The 16,124-nt window shown below is 33.2% G+C and overlaps 1 protein-coding gene across 1 annotated transcript; it reads right to left on the bottom strand.

The window, feature by feature from the left end:
• Window positions 1-7,383: 7,383 nt before the first annotated feature.
• LOC133299268 (uncharacterized) lies at window positions 7,384-8,562 on the bottom strand. Its single transcript, XM_061498706.1, has one exon. The coding sequence runs from the start codon at window positions 8,310-8,312 to the stop codon at window positions 7,407-7,409; it is 906 nt and encodes a 301-aa protein (XP_061354690.1). The 5' UTR covers window positions 8,313-8,562; the 3' UTR covers window positions 7,384-7,406.
• Window positions 8,563-16,124: the final 7,562 nt, after the last annotated feature.

Genomic DNA, 16,124 nt, shown 5'->3' with positions numbered 1-16,124 from the left:
GTGTTAAACATTTCCAATAGATTTGTCAGCTTTAAGTTTGGGTTACTCTTACAACTCTCATACTATTAAGCTTGCGACTTTATTATTGTTACGGTTGAAATACATCACATTTGATAGTGATCAATATTTGTGTCATAGTATGCAAAGTTACTGCATATTTTACATACTGAAAACTTGCCAATAAATTATTTTTTGAAGTTATCTCATTTGATTACATAGCTTGCTATGGTGATACTTTTGAATAATTTCTTAATTGGCTCTTATTTTGAAATACATTTTACTGTTGTTTGCCAATTAATTTTACCACACATATAGCTAGTGGTGCAAAAAAATTGCACAGCATAAGGTACGCTATTTCTTTCACTACCTATATCACATAGGACATTATCTAGACTAATTCATATTGCGCATTTAGGGACCTTGCACATAAATTTTGATCTTAATATTGCTTGACTGATTTCTAAAACAATTTTGAAAAATTGATAAGGGTTGTAATTTAAGTTGTGTTGGTACTCCTTAGAACCACATAGTTCATTATTCTCTAAGAGCTCGTTTGGATGGATTTTTTTTTCCTCTAAAAACTGCATTTCCTTAGAAAGAAAGTTTTTCTCACTACAAATTAATGTTTGGATGTTTGCTTTTACAAAAAGGAGAAGTCACAAAAAAGCTAACAATATGCTTTTTTTCGAAACTAAACATTTTATCTTTTAAAAAAAAGGAAGGTTATACCTATAACCTATTTTTGCTTACAACCTCTTACAATCATATCTTAACTATTGATTTTCGTCAATCAACTGTTATTATTTTCTTAAATCAAACTAATTAATTAATTATTAATTCGCAATAAATGATAATTATTGATTAACGGAAATCAACGATTAAAATATGATTGTAAGAGGTTGTAAAAGAAAATAGGTTGTAAGTATAACCTTCCTCTTTTAAAATATCAAAAATCAAATATTTTTTTAAAATTCAAATTTGCCCCCAACCCACCCCACCCCAACTCAACCAATCTCACCTCCCTCGCCGCCGCCACTATTGCTACCGCCACATCCACCACCTCCATTATCGCCACTGTAACACCCTGTGTTGATCCAGTTTGTTAACATCAGAATGGTATTAAGCGCAGCTAATAATCACATAAATGCGGAAGATAAACTTTTTTCATTCTTCATTAAATTGTAATCATTACTTACACACTTAATGATCTATTTCTTACAAGAGAGTGTCCTTAATTTTAATGTCTCCTCTTAACCATTGATTAGTCCATTATGCATGCTTCATTCTTCACATTTACACATGTCAAATTAAGGCATTGCAATTCTTTTTAACATACATCGTTTGTCTACGTAAGATTCCTTTATGTTTAGTTAATAAGGGCGATCCTTATAAACCTTAATATGCCACTTAGTACATACATTTCTTGTTATCTAAGTTATCATCTTACTTACGTCCTTGGCATAGTATATCTTGCTAGCAGTCCATTAGCTAAGTTATTTATTTTATGCCACTTTACTAAATTCATTAATTTCCCTAGTCATCCGTTACCTAGGCTTCACATTATACAATACCTATCTCGATACATTTATACATCCAACATGTATATACCATATTGCCTAGCAATACATGGCATAGACGTTACATACATAGCATTAGTCTCAATCGATAATCAACATAGTCAACGTGTCATAACATCATATGACCAACTACAATTACTCAATAACATAAGCTTACTCAAGAAGGCATAATCAACCCATATGCTCTTCCGAAATACAAACATAACATAACATGTCCAGTGGTAATCATGCCTCATAAAAATATATGAACAACACATCACAACAATACATGTCTCATATCATGCTATATTATCTAAGTCGGCCTCTTGCCTCAAGATGCGCCCATCTCATGAATATCTGCTCCTGAAAAATATTCCCCACACAGGGTGAGATTTTGAAAAATCTTAGTAAACTGGGGTTCTCCAAGGATTACTCCTCCTCCAAGTTCACTTACAGATATAATATAAATATGAACAATATAAAACAATAGAAAGATGCAACATATGGGTTGCGATTTCGATAAGTATACTGATCGTTTCAAGTAATAAAAATGAAAGTAAAGTATCGTCCAACGAGGATTAAAGTACTAAGTATTATTATAACTAGTCCCCTTAATTTGGAAAATTCGATTTGGTTTAGAAAATAGATTTTGAATTAAAATAAAAATAATTAAAATTAATTGCAGTAATTATCTAAAACATTCAAGAATATTCAAGAACGCTAGAATTGTGAATAAAGACTATAATAAGGAATTGTAACTAGGATGCACTTCACCTTTGATCTTCCTTTACAAATATGAATTAATTCTTATAATTAATTAACTCATTAGTTCAGACAATTCATCTTTCTCAAATCAATTAGTTAAACCCTAATGTCTTAGTGTATTTAACTCTTTAACCTAATTAGAACCCTAGTGTCCTAGTAATCCCTCTTGAATCAAGCATTAAGTTGATGAATTAAAAAGTCTGCAATTCAGCCTATGTCTAAATTATGCATAAATTGTTATTTTACCTTTGTCAGGATTAAAGCCCCAATATGCCTATTGTGAGCTCTAACCCTCAAAACCCTATAAAATTGATCAGATCTAATAAGGATATGGAAAATTCATTCAAGGTAAAATAAAACTAATTGGATTAAAATAACTATAAAATAATTCAGAAAATATAAAGGATTCACATTGGATCGATAACCCTAACTACAAAGGAAAATTAGCCAGACATAACTGGCTTAAACGAAATAAAAGAATAAAAAGAATTCATCAAAAAGAAGAAAGAAAGGAAGAAAGGTAGTCTTTAATCTTCAATTTTCAATTTCTCTAAGTGTTGATCTCCCGCATAAATCTCTCAAAACTCTATCTATTTCTTGATTTTTCAAAAACTTTCCAGCCAAAGATGCTTTTCTAAGGGTTTTTATCCCCCTTTCACAGCCTTTTTACCAAATTTCTTCATATCTTGATCAAATCTTTGATTGAGAGTCCTTCTTTAAATAAAAATCTAATCCATTAAATATTGCATGTGGCATCCGCGCGATCCGCGCCAATAACGCGCGGTTGGACAGTGGATTTGGCTATTTTTCAGCATTCTTGGCGTGATCGCCACTCCCACGCCATTCACGCGGCTGAACTGCTGTCATTTTCTCCTTTGTGAAATCATCCTCTTTTATGCATTTTTCTTCTACAAAACACATAAATTTTGTGAGAGTGTGGATTATTAATAATTCTAATAAATAAAACATTTATCACTCAATTAATATCAAATCCTTGCTCTTTTTAGTCTAGAAAACTCCATATGCTGGAGGCATATCAATATGTATATCATGTAGGTGCGCTAAAAAATCACAAAGTATAAGGATCCACCCTACGCCCACACTGCTGGAGTTCTATCCCTTGTATGGAAAGTTCAATAAAAATTTATCTCCAAAATCTTCAAAGGATCCAATCGAATTTGCAGGAAGAGTTGAGAACCATATCTACGCTGCTCCAGTCATAGTTGTAGCAGATATATGGGAAATGATGGGCTTATCAATTCCTCTTATGTACATATCAGTATCAAACTTAACAATATGAACTTGCGGATCCTGGCTTCCATCATATTTCAGCAAGTATGTAGAGGCAAACTCCTCTAGGAACGGAGCACTAACAATCTCATTAGTAAAAGGACTATTATTGTATTGTCCTCTACTATATTTCCTTCTATACGCACCAACTTCAGCACGACCTTGAGTTTGATCTCAATTATATTGAAACTGGATATCCCGGTTGTGCTCCATATTCCTTCCTATTCCAGCATTCAAGTTACAAGATATCACACTTGCATTGCAATCATTATCATCTAGGCCACAATCTTCATTACTTCTAATCGGACCTGATTATTAGCATTTGAATTTCGGCCAGTGTTAGCTTTACCTCGACCTTGAGTAACTACAACTCGAATTTGATTATCCAGGTTATGATTCATATTAAACAAGACCTGATTATTTATGTTCCGCATTAACTCGTACCTAATTATTCTGATTATGGTCCACATTAACCCGGACCTGATTATTTGTAACACTGGCATTCCTGGGCTCATTAGCATTTTCACCATGATAAGCCTCCCTATGCCTTTCTCTTCTTCTATTCTCTTCATCTCGGATCTGGCCTCCTGCATGTTCCAAATTTCTTAATTGTATTAGACATGCCTTCGTCTCTTGAAACCTTTGAACATCTTCCTGCCTCTAAAGATTGTTACGATGTTCCATTTCCTCTATCCGCCTTTAGCTCGTATTGAAAGAGGTTTATGTAAGGTGAGCTTCTGGATTTGCAGGTTAATGTTGAAGAGACACTATTTGATTATTAGGATTACCTGCCAGAGCCGATGTAGAGGCTGTATCTGAGACATCTTCGCTTGCATGAACTGCATCATAATCTGATTTTGCCTCATGTTCAGGCTGACTTGATGGTTGATTTACCTCCTCCAAAATTGGATTCGATGATAGATTCGGTTGTGGCGACAATTGACTGCTACTCCTTGTACGAAACACCATTCTTGATCGTGGGAATAACAATTTATCGATTTTTCACAGATGGCGCCAATGTTGGATCTAGGGGCTCTTTCTAAGGTATTTATGAGTTAGATACATTTGAGTTTAGTGGATCACATTGCATAAAAGAGTAAAGAACAATTTTCACTAAAGGGTGGTGTGTGTGCACAATGACAGCATAACAGTAAAGAAAGAGAATAAATATACTTGTAGATTTTACCTCTTATTTATACGGTTTATCTGTGGGTATTAGAATTATAGACCTTCTGTGCCTCTTCTAGTATCCCAAGCTCATGTTTAATGTTGTCGTATTATGGTTGATATCTTTGATGAATATCTTCCTTTGATTATATCAGATTTTATTTGGATTGTTCCTTATTAGGGTATATGATAAATGAGCCTCATATATAAGTTCATAGCAGAAAGAAAACTCAAAACACTACTTTATATGCACCTACATGATTGACTCACAAACTCACCCTTGTTTTTCTAAACCAATTTTTAAATTTTTATAAATCAAATAAAATTGGTGTAATTCTCTATTTAATATTTTGTTTTTCAACATTTTTATTCTTTCTTTCCGCCGCGGTACTAACCTCAGAAGCACAGACACGCTTCTTAAAAAAAATTTGTGTCCGACACGGACACGCGTCCGACTCGTGGTCAATATTTTGGGACACGTGGTCAACGCTCGGACACGTTCGAACACATTTTTTTTTAGTCTTAATTTTATTTTATTAACTAAAAATAAAAAAATTATTTATAAATCAATTTTTTTCTGTTATGAAATTTGACATGAAAAGTTAACAAGGTACGAATTTTTTTTATATATAGTTATGTAATAAAATTTGAATATTTGATTGGTTATATGACTTATTATGGACTGTTATATCAATTAAATATAAATTATATTATATATATTACAAATATTATTTAATATCAAAACGTGTCCTAACGTGTCGAAATATGTCATTTTTTAGAATTAATGTGTCGGCGTGTCATGTCGTGTCCCGTGTCCCGTATCAGTGTCCGTGCATCATAGGTACTAACAATCAAATGCTTGTGCTACACTGTTAATTTTCATGAGACATGTTAATACCCTAGTGCTATTGTTGAATAGTTTAGTTTTTGGCAATTCCCCTCTAAAAAATATAAGAATTTAATGTTTGTTTTACTGTAGAAAATAAATTTATTTCTTATATACATATAAAAATATGTGAAACCATATGAAGAGAAAAAAAAATAAAAGATAAATTAAGATAAATTATCAACAAAGTCCAACACAATTGGTGGATGAATGGGTAACTGAGTTCCTTAAACATGCTGATAAGAGTTTGTCGTGTGCATGGAAAAAAACTTTATTAGTAAAGATAAAACCTACTTTAATGATCTTTATGCCTCCAAAAAAATTAATTTTTAACTATCACTCGAAAAATATCTTGAAGAAACTAAAAAAAGATAAAAATAAATTTATCCGTTAGAAACGACAAATCCAAAATATAATAATCTAATCTTTTCATTAAAAACACAGTTTTCCACGAACTTTGAAAAAGTTGTTCTTTTTGGATATAAAAGTAAAGCAAAAGAAGAAGAAAAATAATCCTTTTTTGTTTTTTGTTTTTTAATTTCTATCCGTTCCTTTCTTTTTAATCCTTAACTTATGTCCATTCATGCTCATCATTCAATTGAATAACTCGAACTTTGTAGTTTGTTCTACAGCCTGTGTTTTCAAGCCTACTGTCCCCACGCTTCCACAATAAACCGTCCGTATTCTAACACCTATCACATCATAATTAAATTCCTAATCTTACCGACGTTATCAGTACTCTTAAATCTTTTAAAATAAATTTATTTGATAAATACATCAATAAATTTGTATTTATTCTAAGATAATTTTAAATATATCATTGATTCAAGGTTTAATATTTTTTCTATAAATAAAAGATAAGTTTATTTATTACTATTTTGAACGAACACCAACTATGATATATGAATTGTAGGTCAAGTGTTTGGGGTATGCCAGCAATAGTTAAGGTCTGATGTAAGTGATGAATATGGTAAGCTACGTAGGTATGCACTCTATGAATGGATGAGTGAGATGACTAGTTTTGAAGTGTTCCTTTTGATATTAGTAAGCCTTATCATGTGATCAAGGTGATCATTGTTTAAACGAGCGGAAAAGGATCATGGGTTTAACCCACGATCCGAGCTCGTGGTCTATGGTTGATCGTGAGCCTCTAAACGAGTTGAGCTCTTGGACTTCAGTTGGACTTAAAAATTAATAAGTTTCACTTAGTTATTTTTTTCTCCTCTCTAAGAGAAATTCCACACCTATTTTTATATATATGCAGGGATATTATTATCGCTTGTTTATATGGAAAAACTTTATTTACTATAAACGCATTAAAAGTATATGAAGTAGGAACCCTGCTTAATTTTTTTTAAAGAGGAAGATTAATCCCTTAACTTAATTAATAAATTTATTTTCAAAGAATTAAAACAATTTTTTCTTCCATGGTCCCACTTTTTGTATTGGTTAGAAACAACGGTCTAGATTCATGAATCAGACAAAGTAGAGTTTCATGTCACTCAGAAAAAGTGGTCCAGCCCGTGTCTAATCATGTCTCCTATTCGCCGCAGAGAACATAAACGATGTACATTTGCCGCATATAAATTATAATTCTCACTCCACTCATCATTCAAAACTTTTTCTTATTTTAAAATTAAAATAGAATTTTCACAGACTCGATCCAATCCGAAACCAAAATTAACAATTATCAAAAAAAAAAAAAATGTTATTATCCAATTCATCATCTCATTACTCATACATCATCTGATACGAACAAACACACCGCCGCGTCTATCCTCTGAAACGGCATCATCGAACCCAACCAACCTGCATTTTGCCCCACTCACGGCAGACACAACCGTGGGAACCGGGTTTCCCTGAACCGGGTTCGTTGTCCTCTTATACGAACCGAACCACTTATTCTGCATGTACCGGTTCTTTCTCCACGGAGGAACAGAGAGCCCTCTGTTCCTCAAACACCGTTTCGCCACGCGGCACATGATCAAAACGGTGCGTTTAAGCTCCTCAGCCGTTCCGACGAATATTCCGGGAACGTAAGTCAGAATTTCCTCGTAACTGCTTGTCGGCCTGGCAATCTCGAACTGGCCGGCGAAATCAAGGTCCACGAAGTACCGGTTCTGCCACGTGGACGGTCCAGATTGCACCACGTCGATGAACTCGTGGCTGCCGGCGGTGCTTCCGCCGGAGGAGTCCCACCGCGTTTTGCAGATCGCCGCATTGTGTCCCATTTCGCGCAAAAACGACATCACGTTTCGACGATAAACCGAGACGTTTCGTTCTCTCAGAAACGCGAACTTCTCAGCTGCCTCCGAAACGTGCGCACGAAGCATGTTCTTATAAGAATCGACACTGTTCGCAGCGTTTAAGTTAATTAGATCCTCCACCGAGTCCATGCAATCGGAGACCGAGTCAACTCCCTCCGAGTCGAACTCGTTACCCACCGAGTCACACTCGTTCCCGTTCTCTTTGAGGAAATAATCATGCACGAGCCCGGAGAGGCACGGTGACTCGCCGTCGCCGTCGCCGGAATGTTCGCTTCCGCTGCTGACGCCGCTCAGTTGCCGTTGATCACCGCCGAAGATGCGAGCTTTTGCTTCATCGTCGAACGGGTCAGTGACCCGTTTCTTTCTCGCGAAACCCACCATTGATTCGAAGGAAAAACGAGTTCTTTAGAAGAATTCGGAGAAGTTTCTATGTTCGAAAGATGATTCTAAAGATGGGTTTTGGTTTGTGTTTGGGTTTTGCAGAGTGTGCGTGGGAAGGTGGTTATAAAGATGATGGGAATGGTTGGAATTTTCTCGAGAATATTCGAGGGAAACTGTTTCGAGTTCCAACTTCTATAATTGCTGTGATTTTGATCCGAATTTCAGTGTGAATAAAGGAGTTTGACGAAGTTATAAACTAAACAGGGATATGCGGGTAGGATCCTTAATTATTCGGGTTATATAGATGCCTTTGGCATATACACTTTTATTCGGGTTCTGTCATGGGCTTGTGACGTGTTGAAGTGTGATTTCACAATGTGTGAGTAAGCTAAGGGTGGGCTTGCACGAGCATGGCACGTGGTTAGGTTGACACCCTGGTTTGATAAGGTAGCAAGAAGAAAGTGACTAATCATCAAGCATATGGATTAACTCGAATACCTGACATTGGATTGTTTTAACTTAATCAATAGTATTAAATTTGAATTTTGAGTATGTAATTATGTTAAAATTTTGATTTGGAAGAGTTTTTTCTTCTTTGTAGTAATATCTAACATGATCAATTAGTCGATTATTCGATAACTGAGAGAAATTTAAAAAAAAAAAAAAGTGGGGTGGTTTTGGGAGATAGAAGTTGCCGTTTAGTGAGTCTGAAAGGTTATCCGTTTGTGACTGTGCTGTCCAATGCTAGTCGTTATATTGGGAGGACTCAACAAATAAGGAATCGACGTTGAATAAATCAGATAAGTTTTTTTTTTTTAATTTAAGCTTGGCCTAATCTTTTAAAAAATTTCCCTTGTTCTTAAAGCCTTTAAATAAACTAACAAGTTTCTTTTTAAAAAAATTAGCAAACTTATGTAGGATTAACAAATTTAAATATTTTAACAAGACAATAGTTTTGAAATATTTCAGTAAAAATTTAACAGTAATAATAAATTAGCATATTATTTATGTTTACTTAAATAGCGATCATCATCTCTAAAATATTTTTTGAAAAAACATAAAATTTTATGTTTTTGACTAAATAGATTTTTTAAAAGACTCTTAACATATATAACTTATTTAATAAATAGGCTCGGATGAAGATAAACTTAATGCAAAATCAGGTCACAGGATTTGCGTGACTTATTTCGATACCTAGGCTCAAGAATGGTTTTGCTTAATAATAAATGAATAAATAAATGTTAGAGGCGGATAATGAAAGGGTTGGTGATCTTTGAATGTTTGAAAAGGAATATGCCATATGGATAATGATTGATGAATGTGTCTATTATTGTTTTTTTGAGGTTTTGGATTCAAAAGTTACGAAAAAAATTTTACCTTTTTTTTTATAGAAAGGAAAACAAGAAATTTTGGTACAACAAAATTTGCGAAATTTTGGTATGTAATGGACAGTTCTAAAGCCAACAGACTCACTACGAACCAATGAAGGTCATGGTTGCATGTACGTTTGAAAACGCTTTATTGAGATAACAAACTTCCACAAACACATACACATACCTGTCACCATCTGCATGCATGTTAAGATTTTCTACTGTAACTTTTTTAATCAAAATAGAACATGTATTAAGTTTTCTAAGTTGAGGCCTTACTTAACAAACGGAATATTATTTTCATGTTATACAAGAGAAAAATTCTCTCATGTATTATGTAACACCTCATTTATGACCGATCATGTTATCATTGTTTATGATATTAAGCGCAATTATAATTACAATAGTTTATTTAAAAATACGATAAAACTTTTTCTTTTTAGTACCATTTACAAAATTCTTATGTTTATAAAACGTCCATATTCAATATTTTTCAAAAAAGTGATCGTAACTCAAACTATTGCAGAACCATAAACACTATTGCTTAACATCATACAACGTCTATTTAAAGTTGTTAAGTGGTTCCCATAAACCAACGAAGCACAAATACACAATTTGACATTTTACCTACTTGAAGTACATTCAGTTTTTCAAAAACTGCAGCTGGAAAACTTGTCCATAAATTCTCATCTTTTGATATGTTATTATAAACTATTTTACCTTTCCAACAAGCTATCACACGCCCCATTTGGAGTTCTAAAACTCCGGATATGCTTGCCGTAAGTTACTTTCTTAAAACTGTCAACGCCGCACTTTCAAATACACAAACGTCCTAAACTACTTTTGAAACTGTAGTCGTTTTACTTATCTGTTTTACACCATATTTTAATATATTTTAGTAGACATCTCAAGCTTCAATTTGATATATCATAAGCCTAAATTGGGCAAGAAATGAGAGAGATATGAATTTTCCAAAAACATAAACTCAATTTATCCACTTCAGCACGAAACAAAACAATCCTCACTCAAACGCAAACTGGGTAGTTCTTACAACTTCAAATGACACCAAATTTTATGAAAATATAGGGAACATCTTAAGTTTCAAAATAAGGTATGTTACACCTTATTCGGACCACTGTGGAGAGAGTTATGGTCTTTCAAAGTTAGGGTAAAATCTAAATGTTTTTCTAGAAATTTCGACATACTCTTCTTTGTGTTTACAACCTTTTTCCACTTTATCCAAGGGTGTTTCAATACTCAAAAATGGTACATAATAGACCAAAAGGGTGGCATCCAAAGGATCAACATACATTGGTGCTCTTACAACCCACAATATACATCAATTCATGCTGTCTTTTTACTCAATTTACCAATTCTCTCATTACTCTTTCATACACAATGTCCCATTTATCATCTTTATAATTAAACATTATCAATAACTAAAATAGGTCTAAGGCCCTTCCATCACATACATCAATATTTACATATGCAAGGTTCTTCGATGATACAATTACATTTACATCAACTATCAAATTTAACTATTACATACTCAACATAATATCAAATGACTTAGACACAAAAGCATGAACAACTTTAAGCATGTAACAACATCTCATACAAAATCAATGTTCATGTACTAAGTTAATGATACAAAATAAGCAACTAAAATGTGCATCAAAATAATATCTCAAAATGCCAAGTAAATCCTCATGCACTCCTATGTACATGTCAAAATACTCCATATGCTCGTGTCCATACTAAGTGGGTTTCTTGCCCAAGGCTTCCCCAACAACACTAGTGGTACCTGAAAAGAGGGTCCCATAACGCAGGGTGAGATTTGACAATCTCAGTAAAGCACGGGTCCTAGAGGATCATTCCACCCAATGACTCACTCAATGTGCATGCAATGATAAACATATGAACAATATAACATACAAAATCACATCAATCATTGGGTAAACATCCAAGAACATCCAAACAAGGATATCGTATAAAAATTCCAACCATAACTCCTGAGACATTCCAAGTACTACTCCCAAAATAAAGATAGCACTACGGCAAAACCTAACTGAAACTCTTACAGAGACCTATCCAGTGGAAGTCCTCACAAATCTATCTACTGGCCAGAGATACAGGTATACCAAAACATATACCAAACAAGAATACATGTATATAAAAACATATACCAGACAACATGTCAAACATCATGTAAAAATGCATGATCATACTCTTTCACACATTATCAAAGATCACAAATCCAACCATACCCAAAGGATATGGTGGAGCACACAAAGGGACTAACCCCAGGACACACAAAAGTTTACCTATAAAAAGTTTCACAAGCAATTTTATAAACCAACAGAGAGAAGCTTCCAAAGCTCAATCCTCCAAGATTGGATCAAAGAGAATCAACCTACAATGATCATACCACAATATGATCAATCATGTACTTGAGAATACACAAGCAAACACAAATAATAACTCCTAGAAAAATCCTAGCGATCATTAAACCCCAAAGTGTAACCAATTGTATTTTATTTCAACAAACCAATATCATCACTTAAATATCCTCCTCAACCAAACCACCAATACATTCACACACTCTCCATCAAACCACAACACAATGTACAATATTTTTTCCTAATTTCTTCAATATGGTCGAATGTGTACATAATGTGGCCAAGTAATTTTCAATAATTCACAAGCTTAAAACTCTTATTAAACTTCATAATTTATGATTAGAACAACTACCAATCAATTATATCATCCATCAAATACTTCCTTCACAAATTATCATTCTTTCATCCTTGAAAATTTGTCTAAGTGTTGACACCAAAATCACTTAAATTCTTATTAGATTTCTACCGATTATTTATCCATACGAACAATAAATTCCAAAAGAATATAGCCATAAAACCTCTCCAACCATACCCACCAACATACACATCATATTATGTATGAAATCTCGATCCATAAGAAAGACTATATGAAATTGAGAAATCTTACCACCAATGAGTTTCTAGGCTTCCAGAGAGAAATATACAAGCTTCCAAGCAACAAAAACCACTAACGATGACTACTCTCACCTCACAAAACTGTCACCTTCATCTCTTTGATCTCTCCACACATTCACTTTCTCAAGGAATTCTTTTAGGATTTTTGATCACAAAGAAATTCTGGGTATTTTTCAAGTTGTAACTTTCTTGATTCGGTGTCAAAATAAAAAGTTACAAACCTAAGTTATATCTTCCAGGGTTGTTCGCCCAAGACGCTGAGGGGGAGGAAGAAGATGAGCCTTGTTGCGACTTCGACAAGTGCACTGGTCGTAAAAGTAATAAAGTGTATTGAGTACGAGATCGTTCCCACGAGGATTGGTTTTCAAGTACTAGTTCGCTAACAACGATTTAGTTGGACAATCGAATTTGAGATGAAAAGAATTGAAATTAAAAACAATCAATAACATGCAATTTCAGAATTAAAAGCAATAAAGTAAAAAGATGAAAGTTTTGAAAATCAAGAAAGAGCGTAGTTAATGTTTCGACTTCCCCTAATTTCCTCTATAAGTTATGAATTAAATGCCAAGAATCTGTTCTTAATATAATGCCAATCAATTATGTCTAAGTTAATTAGGGCTCAATTCCTTGTTACCCTAAATCTATGTGATCTTGAACGAACTCTAGTTCCCCGATTATTCTCCAAGAAAACATACATTAAGATCAAAAATTTAAAGATTGCACAATTGCTCTATGTTTATCCCTAGATCACAACGATTGTGATAAATTTACCAAGTCAGGGTTCATGCACCAACATCCCTATTGTCATACAATTCCCCAAAATCATTTTATAAGGAGCAAACTCATAGAAAGCATTAAAGACATATAAATTTATTCAATTATAAAAAGAAAAGAATTCAGAGACAATTTAATTCATAAACATAAAGATTCATTTGGGTTCCATCTACCCTTAACTACATAAAAGTCTAACCTAGCATACTGAATTCAAAAGCAATAATAAAGAAAAGAGAACCCCAAGCCTCCATTGGTTTGATGTTGACTTGGTTCCTTAGTGCTCCAACGCTCCGCAACAGGATTCTTCCCTCAAGTCTTTGTGTAATTCTCTGGATTTTGTGAATTGCTTGTCTTGGTCTGACCCTCAGCTCCTTATTTATAACCATTGAAGCTATATCCTTCATCAAATCTCTCAATGAATCCTTATCAAATTTCCAATCAAATCTTCAATTGCTTCCTTTTTTAATTTAAGATCTTGCAGATTATGTTGATAGATTTGAGCTTCGAATCTTTGTTATTATCTTTCATCAAATCTTCCCGTAGATCTCTATCAATTAACGAATCAAGATTGATATGTTTCTGCTTAATTTCCAGATATCACAATCCGGTATCCATTGGCAAATCTTGATTAAATCTTGGGTTGATTGGTTCGTGCATGGACGTTTTAGCGTGCTTTTTGTGCGCCAAAACGACCTCCCAGTGTATTGTTGTCTGCCTCTGGATGTTTTAACGTGTTGTTGGGCGCCAAAACGCCCTCTTCGAAGGGTAGTTGGTTGCTGTTGGAGCGTTTTAGCGCTCTATTTGTCCGCCAAAACGTTCTGCTCCACTGAATTCTTACTGTTTTCCTTCATTAGAGCGTTTTAATGCTCTCTTGAACGCCAAAACGTCCTCCTCCAGCTTGCACATGTTTGAAATCTTGCTTCTTTAAGGCTTGAGCGCATCTTGTTGCATTCATTTGGCTCCAAAAAGCCTTGATGGATGTTAAAATCCCTTGAAATAAGAATTATTACAAGATGTTAGCAATATATTCAATTCTTGTGACTCTACGTTGTAAAACCCTAATTTCCATGCAATTCATGATGCATTTCAAGTGTATTTATACCTAATATTATGGTAAACCAAGGATTTATCAGCCTGCAAGGCTGATTTCATGCTTAAATAAGCCTAGTCAATTTATTTGACTTTTTGGAAGAAAAAAAGAGTTAGAAAATATCTAAATTCAATTTACTTTATTATTCTTCTTGAATTCTTGAATAATTTCATAACTTGGATATTTTCAAAAATTCAAGCTGCACAATTATAATTTAATAATGTCACAATATAGTATTTAAAAGATCCGGGTAATTTTTGCATAATTCCATTTTTGCCCCTATACTCAAACTAACAGTATTTCACCAAAAATATCAAAATTCCTCAAATAATTATTTTTCTTGGTTATAAACACTTCTTTCGACATATATCCATTCCTAGAATTTTAATATGATTTTTGAGTTTCTCAGTAAAATTGTACTATGATATTTCATTCGCTAAAAATTATTATTCATTAATTTTCCAGAAAAGTGTCTATCTACTTTCAAATTTCGTTCTGAATCGAAATCCAACATTATTTTCACCAAATAATGTCTAATAATATCATTTCATAATTTTAGGGTTTTAGTAATTGTCAAATTACCATTTTGCCCTTCGAGTGTATTTTCACCTGAAATTCAAGATTTTTACCAATTAAACCCTCTAATCGACAATTCAATCATAATAATGAATTTTCAATTATGTGAGGGGTTATACATTCACAAATCAAAAATGATGCTTACTTTATATTTTTTCTTTACTCTAATTAATGAGTACATGAGAGTAATATTCCCTTATTAAAACTTTATTTGAGAGTTAAATTGTTTTTTATTAAGATTAAAAGTGTAAGCACTTACATTTTGCATATTCAAAATTTTTATACGAAAGTATCTGGAATCAATTTTAGAAAATGTAAATTCTGTATCATTTGTTTAGTAATAACTTGTTTTGTTCTTTATGTTATTAGTCATGTGAGTGTTACGTGTGTTGTTTGTTTATAATGGCATTATTACTTTCGTTGCTGAAGATAAAAATAGCGATTTAGTTTTCTTATTTGTTTTAGTTATTTTTTGTATTAGTCATGTGAGTGTTACGTGTGTTGTTTGTTTATAATGGCATTATTACTTTCGTTGCTGAAGATAAAAATAGCGATTTAATTTTCTTATTTGTTCTAGTTATTTTTTGTAGATGTTATATTATAATGGATAGTAAACTAACATTGTACTTAGTTGTGTTAAGTGATGCTTCCTTTATATTCAGAAGGTTTATAACATTTAATTGCGTTAACTAGATGAAAATTTGAAAAACTAAGTGTGGGTAGTTCTGTTAGTCGCATGAAAAAAGTATATTTGCGTTTGTGAAATTGAAGTATGATTTGGTTAATGAGAAATTGGTATGGTATTTTGGTGGGAGGTTAGATTTGGCAAGTGTACTTAAGCATGTTAGAATTATATTGTGTACGACCACAACAATTTTAGATAAGATGATCATTATTGGCTCTGAAAAATCTAAAACTTGTGTAGCAAAATCATAATATTGTTAGCTCTAAGGCATGAATTCTATATTACTTTTCTTGATATATATAT

This window comes from Gastrolobium bilobum, unplaced genomic scaffold, assembly GCF_033153095.1.
Source record: "Gastrolobium bilobum isolate Gb01-03AN ecotype WA unplaced genomic scaffold, APGP_CSIRO_Gbil_v1 utg41201, whole genome shotgun sequence".
Classification (NCBI taxonomy): Eukaryota; Viridiplantae; Streptophyta; class Magnoliopsida; order Fabales; family Fabaceae; genus Gastrolobium; species Gastrolobium bilobum.
The sequence above is the reverse complement of the archived record's forward strand: the minus strand, read 5'-3'. Positions and strand labels throughout refer to the sequence as shown.

Bases quoted from the DNA above. Each gene is read 5' to 3' on its own strand.
- LOC133299268 (XM_061498706.1), bottom strand. From the start codon at position 8,312: ATGGTGGGTTTCGCGAGAAAGAAACGGGTCACTGACCCGTTCGACGAT.